At 53.0% G+C, this 9,895-nt stretch overlaps 1 protein-coding gene across 1 annotated transcript; it reads left to right on the forward strand.

Moving 5' to 3' along the window:
• The first annotated feature begins 1,167 nt into the window (after positions 1–1,167).
• On the forward strand, positions 1,168–5,521 carry Nkx6-3 (NK6 homeobox 3). The gene is made up of 3 exons (XM_090353745.1): positions 1,168–1,549; positions 3,277–3,446; positions 5,212–5,521. The coding sequence occupies exons 1-3, from the start codon at positions 1,168–1,170 to the stop codon at positions 5,449–5,451; spliced, it is 792 nt and encodes a 263-aa protein (XP_090209871.1). The 3' UTR covers positions 5,452–5,521.
• Positions 5,522–9,895: the final 4,374 nt, after the last annotated feature.

Consider the following 9,895-nt stretch of genomic DNA (forward strand, 5'->3'; position numbering starts at 1 on the left):
CAAGTATTAAATATTTCCTAGCCCCACTCAAGTGCCCAGCACAGGGCTCCACTTCCAAAGCAGGAAACCTTTCACCATCAGATTCTACACCCAGACCCCAGACAGAGTCTACTGAGAGATCCAGGGAAGACAGCCCAGAGGCAGAGAGGCTACACAGCCACCCCTCTTTCAAGCCTTCCTGTGGTCAGGAAGCTACACATGCCTTCCACATTGAGAGCTGACCACTCCCCACCCTCCGACCCCATCTACCCCCCCCCCCATGCTCTCACAAAAGTCCCAGGTATCAGCATCCTTCCCAGTCCTTGCCCATCTTCCCTACTTACTCTGCGTTAGCACGGAGGAAGGGAGAGAAGGGAAGCAGCTCTGTTCTGCAAAGAAAGCATGGGCCTCAGCACAGAAAGAAAGGGGAGCAGCTTCTGCAGTCCATCCTCAGTAACAGCCATATGGACTGTGACTTCCCCCAGAGGCTTCAGGCACACACCTTTTCCTAGAACTTGGACTTGGGAGAAGCAGGAGGAGCCTCTGACAATGAACAGTTTCTAGAGCTAATCTCTCTCTCTCTCTCTCTCTCTCTCTCTCTCTCTCTCTCTCTCTCTCTCTCTCTCTCTCTCTCTCACACACACACACACACACACACACACACACACACACACACACACACCTTGGCTGATTTTACAGTCAATCTTTCAAAGTGCAATTTGTCTAGGAAAAGCCAATGTGGGGCCCGTGTGGGTTCCAGCCAATGACGGCTCGGCTCTCATAGCTCAGCCAGTCTGCAGTCTGTATTCTAATGGGCATATCTTTATCAGGGAAATGTCCCTTCTCTGAACTTAAAACTTCTCATGGTGGGTCTCCAGACCCAGAGACAGAGGAAGGGGCTGTGTTGAGCTTGGGGAACACTCTTCTCCAGTCAAGGTAGGCTGGAAAAAGAAAAAAGAGGGCGCCGAGACCTCCCACCTGCCCTGTGCACCTGACTTCCGAGAAGCTGACGTGGGTGCCAGTCCCTGGGCAAGGGCTGGACCGGATGCTTTAGGTGGAGGGCAGTCCAAGGCTTGGGCTGCTTCCCCCCTCCAAACCTGCCATGCGATTCCGGGCTGCACTCTAGGCTCCCAGGCCTTAGGAGCCTGTGCTTGGACGACTCGCTGTCCTACTCCTGATCTGGAGACCATGGAGTCCAATCTGCAGGGGACATTCCTGCTGAACAACACGCCGCTGGCCCAGTTCTCGGAGATGAAGGCCCCCGTGTGCCAGTACTCCGTGCAGAACTCCTTCTACAAGCTCAGCCCCCCGGGATTGGGCCCCCAGCTGGCTGCTGGGACTCCTCACGGGATCACAGACATCCTGAGTAGGCCCGTGGCCACGCCGAACAGTGGCCTTCTCTCTGGCTATTCCCATGTGGCAAGCTTTGGGGGTCTCAGCTCTCAGGGGGTCTACTATGGCCCCCAGGTGGGGAATTTTTCCAAGGCTGGGAATGAGTACCCCACCCGGAGCCGGAATTGCTGGGCAGACACAGGCCAGGACTGGCGAGGAGGGCGGCCATGCAGCAACAGTGAGTATGGGGCCCTTCACCCCCAGCCTGGCTGGCCTGGGAGGAGGCAGGAGGCAGGAGGCAGGCAGGGGCTCCCCTAGCCAGGCACCGTGAGCCAGGGGCCCAGACCTTACATCCATCTTCCCAGCTCAGGGGAGGCCTGAATTCCACCCCTTTCCTTTCCTTTGCTGTCTAACCCTCATCTCACCCACGGCCACTTCACTGCCCTCTCTGGATCCGTGAGTGTTCTAAGCCCAGGAGAGGCCACATAGCCCAGCCTAACTTGTGCAGTGTCCTGGTAGCTCCCTTCTTCCTCCTGCCCAGAACCTCTGCTATGCCATAGCCACCATTGTGTCACAGTCCCAAAGAGCCCACTAACACCCAACATCATTGAAGGAAACCAAATCTGCTTTAAGGCTACTGTGCCCTACCTGTAAGCGAGGGGCTGCTGCCCTCCCCTCAGGAGAGCACAACGGTAGCAACAGCCACAGCCCAGCCTCCAGGAGCAGCAGCTGAGCCTCGCTGAACTTTAGCTCTAACTCCTGCACAGCCTTAGTTTTCAGAGAATTGAGACAGGGCACCCTTGACACCAAAGGGGCCTAGAGGAGGTGGCCAGATATGGCATAGGCAGGGTCACCTGTGAGTCAGGGAGACAATAGCCAGCTTTAGGAGCCATTCCTGTGCCACTGGGGTCCTGGCCAGATCTGGGTGGAAAGAGGCACATGGACCTTTGCTTGAGGCTGACTTCCAGGCTCCCCACGACAGTTGGATTTCTGAGTCAATCATGGAGACTCCCAAAACACACCTGCCTCCCACCTGCCACACACCCCTTCTCCCTTCTGAAAAACTAGGGGCTTTCAAAGGATGCTACAGTTCATGTAGCCTATTGTATAGTCTGATTTGGGAAAGCCATAAGCCTCAATCTGTCTCTCCTCTACTCCGCTCTTCACCTCCACCCTTCGTCCTTGTCCTGGACACACATACCCATCGGAAAATAGCCAAAAGTCAGTTGTCAGATTAAGGAAGAAAGAGCAGGACTAAAAAAATGGTACCTCAGGATCTCCCTTCCTATTCCTGTACCTCAATATCCCTGCCTGTGACGAGAGAAAAGGGTGTGGGGTGTTGGGCTATGTTGTACTGATCAAGCCCAGCATATAGAGATTTCACTGTTCTGGGGCCCAGGGCACCAAGTTCCTTCCTGAGATGGCTTTCCCAGTCTACGGCCCGTGCCCGATCTCTGAGATGGCTTTCCTGGCTGGAGCCTCCCAGCCTCAGTGCCCAGTCCCTCTGGCATCATCACAACCTATGACCCCAGGGCCTGGGGACTGGAGGAATAGTGCCTTGGGGCTGGAGGCTTGCCCATCCTTTCCAACCTGGGAAGTCAGAGCCTAGGAATAAGGAAGTGGGGAGCAATTCACAGGCCCCAGGGGCTCTGACTGCAGCTAGACAGTGCCAACCCATCTTGGTGACGTGAAGGGGCAGCTTTGTCTGGGTATCTGGAGACACCTCATTCCTGTTAGAAGGAAGCACACTGAATCATGAGAACATCTGACAGAAAAGCTAGAATATGGGGCCCTTTTCCCAGACATGGCAGAGGTCACCATCACTGTTACCTGCAACATCAATGGCTTCCATCAGAGAGGCTCCCGCCTTGCAGGAGAGGCAGGGGTGGGTTGGCACCTTGTAGGCAGTACACATCTTTAGGTTTTCCATATATCCTACTAACCCACTTCACTTCCTCCCACCAGCCCCGGACCCCCTGAGTGAAAGCATCCACAAGAAAAAGCACACCAGGCCCACCTTCACAGGGCATCAGATCTTTGCCCTGGAGAAAACCTTTGAACAGACCAAGTACCTGGCGGGCCCTGAGAGGGCACGGCTAGCATACTCGCTGGGCATGACTGAGTCTCAGGTGAAGGTGAGTATATGGAAGAAGCTATCTCAGGGACAGGAGGTGACTGCATGCATGTAGACACACTGTTCCCCAACTGGCAGCTCTTCAGAGAGAGCTCATCCCGGAGGGGTACTGCTTGCCCATCCAACCACAGAGATTTTTAGTAATTAGAAATGGACCTCAAGAACCGCCATCTCTGAGCTCTAGCTATATAGTATGTGGTACCGAATTTAATCTTCACAGCAGTCTTTTTTTATTTTAAAATTTTTATTACTTTATTTTTTGATGTTTTACTAGGGCTTGAACTCAGGGACTTGGCGCTGTTTCTTAGCTTTTGTGTTCAAGGAAGATTGGTGCTCTACTACTTGAACCACACCTTCACTTCTGATTTTTTGGTGGTTACTTGGAGATAAATAGAACCATGTGCCTGGGACTCATGCCTGTAATCCAAGCTATTCTCGAGGCTGAGATCTGATTGTTGCAGTTTGAAGTCAGCCTACGTAGTAAAGTCCATAAGACTCTTATCTTCAAGTAAGCACCAAAAAGCTAGAAGCAGAGCTGTGGCTCATGTGGTAGAGTGCTAAAACTCCAGCACCAAAGCTCAGGGATAGAGTTCAAGCCCCAGGCTGGTACCAGAGACAGACAGACAACCAGGCAGACAGGCAGACCGAAACAGACACAAACAGAAACAGAGAGACAGAGTTAGCCAGGCATCAGTGCCTCACACCTGTAATACTAACTACTCAGGAGGCTGAGGTTCGAAGCCAGCCAGCACAGAGAGGAAAGCCTGTGACATTCTTATGTACACAAATTGCCAAAAAAAAAAAAAAGGTGGAAGTGGAGCTACAGCTCAAGTGGTAGAGAACTCGCCTTGAGCAAATGCTCAGAGACAGTCCTCTCTCTGCTCAGGTCCTGTTCAAGCCCCAGGACCTGCACACACACAACATACAAAAAAGAGTCATGGACTTTCCTGAGCAGGCTGGCTTTGAACAACTATCCTCAGATCGCAGACTTCTGAGTAGATGTGAGCCCCTGGCACTCTGCGCTCATGGCAGTGCTGAAGTTTCTGTGATGGCCTTCTTCGTAGAGGGCAGCACAACTTCAAGCCAGTTTCTTGCTCCTGGCCTCCAACCGAACCCCTGAGAGCTGGTGTTGATCCACTCTCACAGTGGCTGCCAAGCAACCTCGGTAGCTTTGGGCCCAGATTAGAAATGCCTGGATGCGTTAGCCAGTAACGACAGGGGCTGGCTTCTATTTGGCTATGTTTACGGTGAAGGTGACACCCCCTCCTCGTGCCACTCATCGGGGGTCGGGGGAGCTGGGGTGGTGTTAGGCATGGCAGAGCAGCTGGTGGCTGTGGCACAGCCCAGGGAGGGCTGGCAGCTCTGTCATGAGAGCTCTTGTGGGGAGTGGGGAAGAAAGACGTGGGCCAGGCCCACCCCACCCAACTCAGCGCACGCACGGCCCACTGGTAGGGTGCAGGGGCAGGTGGGGACCCCAAGTCTCCGCCTCCCTTGGGAACCGCCTGTACCAGCCCTCTCCAGATGCGTCTGCCACCCCAAGCGCTCTCAAGGGACGTGAACGTCTTCTCCTGCGGGGAAACCACGCCCGACAGTCCGTGGAGCCGAGAGAAGGGAGCCGTGCTCTGTTTCCGCAGCAGCCTTCGGGCCGTGGGCCCCGCCCGGGGCTCCTGATGGACGAGGGGGAAGCCGCCCCTCCAGAGGGTCGGCCGCGGTGGGAAAGTTGGGCCGCGGTGCCCCGCCCCGACTAACGCCACTGTCCTCCCCAGGTGTGGTTCCAGAACCGCCGGACCAAGTGGAGGAAGAAGAGCGCGCTGGAGCCCTCCTCCTCCACGCCGCGGGCCCCGGGCGGCGCGGGCGCCGGCGCCGATCGCGCCGCCTCCGAGAACGAGGACGACGAGTACAACAAACCTCTGGACCCCGACTCCGACGACGAGAAGATCCGCCTGCTGCTCCGCAAGCACCGCGCCGCCTTCTCGGTGCTCAGCCTGGGCGCTCACAGCGTCTGACGCCCGCTCCGCGCCCCGCGCCCCGCGCCCCGCGCCCCGCGCCCCGCGCCCCTGCCCTGCGCCCGCCGCCGCCGCCGCCGCCCGCACAGCCAGGCCCCAGCGCAGCCTGCAGCCTCCCCGTCCCCTCTCCACTCAGCTCGCCCAGTGGGACCCGGCTTGGAGGAGGGGCACGAGGAGGAGGAGGGGGTAAAGGAAGACCGGGACGTGACGAGAGGAAGAGGAAAGGGAGAAGAGGAGGGAGAGGGAAAGAGAAGGAGAATGGTCAATCTAGCTAAGAGACCCAAGTCTCGTAAGATTTGCGCCCTTTACTGTCACCTTGCCCCTCGGATGGCCCTGCCCTGCCAATTCTGCAGATTCCTAAGTGCACGGGGAAACTGAAATCGTTGGGCTGCAGCTGTGATCCAGCCATGGGCACCTCCCCAGGGTGGCAGCTGGCTGAGGGGGTGCCGGGCCAGGACAGCAGGGTGAAAGAAGAAAAATGAAGAGTTGGCTGACAGATGCATGGCAGGTGCATTCCTAAGACCTACGCCCAGGCCAGAGTTGGAGGGGCGCCTCGGGAAGGGGGTTGGGGTCCCCAAGAAGAAACACTCTGGACATGGGAACTAGAGGATGCAGGCCCTGAGCCGCCAGCCTGTCCCGGCCTTCTAGCTCCGCTCTGCCCTCACGAGTCTTTCCTTGTTTGGAAAGATGCTGGTTGGGAAGGAAACAGTTTTCATGTAGCCCAGTACAGCACCTGAGAGCTGCCTGGTGGATATCCCGGAACACAGGCGCATCTCTGTCAGGAAGGAAGAAGGGACTGGGGAGGGTCTCCAAACCCTCTGCTCCTCCCACCGGTGCGCCAGGCAGTAAAAAGGGGGAAGATGCCAAGAGAGCTGGCCCCAGGGCATGCTGGGTACCCACCACCCTTCTTCCTGGGCCTGACTGGTGACTTTCACCCAGGGTCGAGGTGGCAGGGAGGCGGGATAGGGAGGGTTGGGGAAGTGGGTGGGATTAGCCAGAAAGGAATGCAGCCCAAAAGGGAACAAGCATTTGCCCATCCTCACTGGCTTTAAACACACACACACACACACACACACACACACACACACACACACACACACACAGAGAATAAAAATAAAAGCTCTAGAAATACCCTCATGACTCGTGTGCTTCTGTGAAATTAACCATTTGCAGGCACTAGATATGGTGCATGCACCTGCCATGTCAGCTTGGGGGTGGGGACTGAGGGAGCTGGAGTCTGTTGATAAGGCAGACTTGGAACTTGAAGGAATTCCAAGTGACTAATGCAGATTCCTAGTAGTAATTTAGAGTGTGCCCCCCCTCTGCAGATGCACACATGTGTGTACATAGGTAAATGGGTGTGCACATAAATACATATAGCTGTCTCCAAGGGGACTCAGCGATCTGAATCTGCCACTAACATTGCATGACTCCACTCAGTTTGAAATCTCTTCATCTTGCTGGTACATGCCAAGACCATCCTGGATTCTGAGGAGGGGGGGAAATGCCAAGATGAATTTAGTGCTGTGTCCTACCTCCAAAAATTCCTAGACTAGTGGGGGAAATTATTTAATCAGGTACCAGAAGGAAAAGGTAATGAAGAAGAGAGTAAAAATCACTAACAGAAACTTGACACCTGCTAATTTTTCCTGGTACAACCTTGCTAATTTTTCCTGGTACAATGTCTGAATTATTTGTCTTGCCCCCACATGAAACCTAAGAGGTAGGTATATTTTCTTTGCATGGATAAGAAGTCCCTAAACCAAGTTATACTGCCCCCAGTACAAAGGGCAGGCTCTCAAAGCCCATTCTGTGAAACAAGAGGCAAACTGTACTTTGAGATCCTTCCAACTTTACTTTGAGGGCAAGGACCAGGACTGCAAGCTGCCTGAGTCCCTGGTTGTCTCTTCAAGTTCTTTCAGCACACGCTCCAGAGCAGAAACAATTGGCTTTCAGGGGCAGCTGAGGCAGGAATGGCAGAACTTATTAGAAAGTAAGGCAAGAAGCCATTCGTGGATCCAGAAGACAGAGTGGGACAAGGAAATGTAGAATAATGTTAGCCTCCAACTCTTCACTTTGTTAAGATGTCACTTACTCACATGGCCCCCATCTTTTCAAAATGGAGAAGGAAGAACAAAGCCCCTGAGAGGGTGGAATGCAGCCCTGGATGCTCCTGGCTGTGGATGCCTCAGGCCCCTCAAGAAGCCCCACGCCGACAGGCCCCACGGCAGTGCCATCCAGAGGGCCACTGGTGTCCTAGGGGACCAGGGGTTCCGTGGAGCCCGGAGGTGATGATGCATCTGCTGCTCAAACACAGCAGGTCCAGTTGTTGCTAAAACCCAGGTGGGGAAAGCAGATGTGGAGGAAGAGAGCAGGGGCCTACAGGAAAATGTGCTGGTGTGCTTTTCTTAAGCATATTGTAATCAGAACTGCTCTATTATCAATGTAATTCTTGCCCATCGGACTCAGGTTGTTTGAGGAAAGGGAGACATTTGCTGAGCTTAACAAAACCTCCTCTAGTCAAAGTTCTGGAAACTTGGACTAAGAGAGTCCCATAATTCCCTCCAGCTTCTTTCTTTTCATTGCATGCCTTAGGAAGCTGGAATCTAGGCCAAGCAAGGGTGAGGCCCTGGCTTCATCTCACTAATTCCAACCTGGAAGTCTATTGGTAAGGCAGACTTGGAACTTGAAGGAATTCAGGGTGAATGATCTAGAGTCCTAAAGGCAATTTAGAACATGCCCCCTTCTGCAGATATGTAGATATGTGTGCACCTACATGTATGCTGTTGGAAACACAAGCCCTTCCTGAGTCATCTATTACACGGCTATAAGCCATACACCCAATTCTTATCTCACAAAAGGAACTGCTTATACATTCTTTCCATAGCTTGTCTCCTTCCATCTCAAAGACTGGAGGAAGGGCATTGAGACCTGTACTCCTGATAGCCAGGAGTCTAAGATGCAGATTTCTGCCCCAGCTATCTTGCTCCTGCCTTCCAATATTAAAGAATCTGGGATGTGTTCTTAGCAGGTCAGGGGGAGGGAAGAGAGTCTCTCCACGTCCAGAATGCTGTCATCCTGATGGTGATAATGAAAAAGGAGATGAAGCATTAAAATCTCCCTTCTAGTAATCCCTCCTCCTACTCAGGTCAGTAGAAAATGTGACCCCAGGTTAGGTGCAGTGGCTAATGCCTATAATCCTAGCTCCTCAGGAGGCTGAGATCTGAGGATCGCAGTTCAAAGCCAGCCTGGATACTAAAAAGTTAGTGAGACTCTTATCTCCAAATAATCACCAGAAAATTGGAAGGGGCCCTGTGGTTCAAGGGGTAGAATAGTAGCCTTGAGCTGAAGAATTCAGGAACAATGCCCAGGCCCAAGTTCAAGTCCATAACCAACCCCCCCTCAAAAAAAATAGAAAAAGAAAGAAAGAAAGAAGAAAGTGTGACCCCAGGAGCCCACAGGCACCGGAAGCATGGAGAGCTAGAAATGGACTTTAATCACTAGCGTTGCCATTTCTCATGTCCTTGGATTATTGAGTGTCTGAGGCCCAATTTAGTCATCTTCAAAGTAGAATAATGATACACACATTTCAATGTGTAGTAGAATAAGTACATGTACCAAACATATAGAGACATGGAACCTGGAACGTGACCTGGGGTAGAGTGCTTGCCTAGTGTGCACAAAGCTCTGGGTTCCATTCCTTTGGTACCACATACCTAGATAAAGCTAGAAATGGTGTTGTGATTCAAGTGGCAGAGCACTAGCCTTGAGCTGAAGAGCTCAGGGACAACACCTAAGCCCAGAGTTCAAGCCCCAGAGGACTGACAAAAAAAAAAAAAAAAGCTGGGCAGGGGCTGGGAGTGTGGTCTAGTGAGAAAGTGCTCACGGCACATGCACAAAGCCCTGGGTTCAATTTCTTGGTACCACATACACAGAAAAAGCCAGACGTGGTATTGTGGCTCAAGTGGTAGAGTGCTAGTCTTGAGAAAGCTCAAGGACAGTGCCTAGGCCCTGAGTTCAAGCCCCAGGACTGACAGAAAAAAAAAAAAGCTGAGTACTGGTGATTCATACTTGTAGGATAGACAGGCTGTGTGAGGCTCTTATCTCCAGTTAACCAGAGAAAAGTCAAGAAATGGAGGTGTGGCTTCAGACCACTAGCCTTGAGAAAGGAAAGTCAAGTGACAGTTGGAGGCCCTGAGTTCAAATCCCAGCACCTCTCTCTCTCTCTCTCTCTCTCTCTCTCTCTCTCTCTCTCTCTCTCTCTCTCTCTCTCTCTCTCACACACACACACACACACACACACACACTATCCTTTGTTGAAATTTGTCTCCTGGTTTGGGAAATGCTCTCCACCCACGAGGGCTCTCCCCTCATGCAAATGATTAGTGAGTTTATAAGAGGCTTATCCCTGGGCTGGGAGCATAGCCTAGTGGTAGAGTGTTCG

The sequence above is a fragment of the Megascapheus bottae genome, chromosome 20 (assembly GCF_031878675.1).
Source record: "Megascapheus bottae isolate mThoBot1 chromosome 20, mThoBot2.hap1, whole genome shotgun sequence".
NCBI lineage: Eukaryota > Metazoa > Chordata > Mammalia > Rodentia > Geomyidae > Megascapheus > Megascapheus bottae.

Excerpts from the sequence above, each read along its gene's own strand:
- Nkx6-3 (XM_090353745.1), top strand. The coding sequence starts at position 1,168 with ATGGAGTCCAATCTGCAGGGGACATTCCTGCTGAACAACACGCCGCTG. Across the intron at positions 1,550-3,276 it reads AGGGCGGCCATGCAGCAACA|CCCCGGACCCCCTGAGTGAA; the intron begins GTGAGTATGGGG and ends TCCTCCCACCAG. Across the intron at positions 3,447-5,211 it reads TGACTGAGTCTCAGGTGAAG|GTGTGGTTCCAGAACCGCCG; the intron begins GTGAGTATATGG and ends TGTCCTCCCCAG.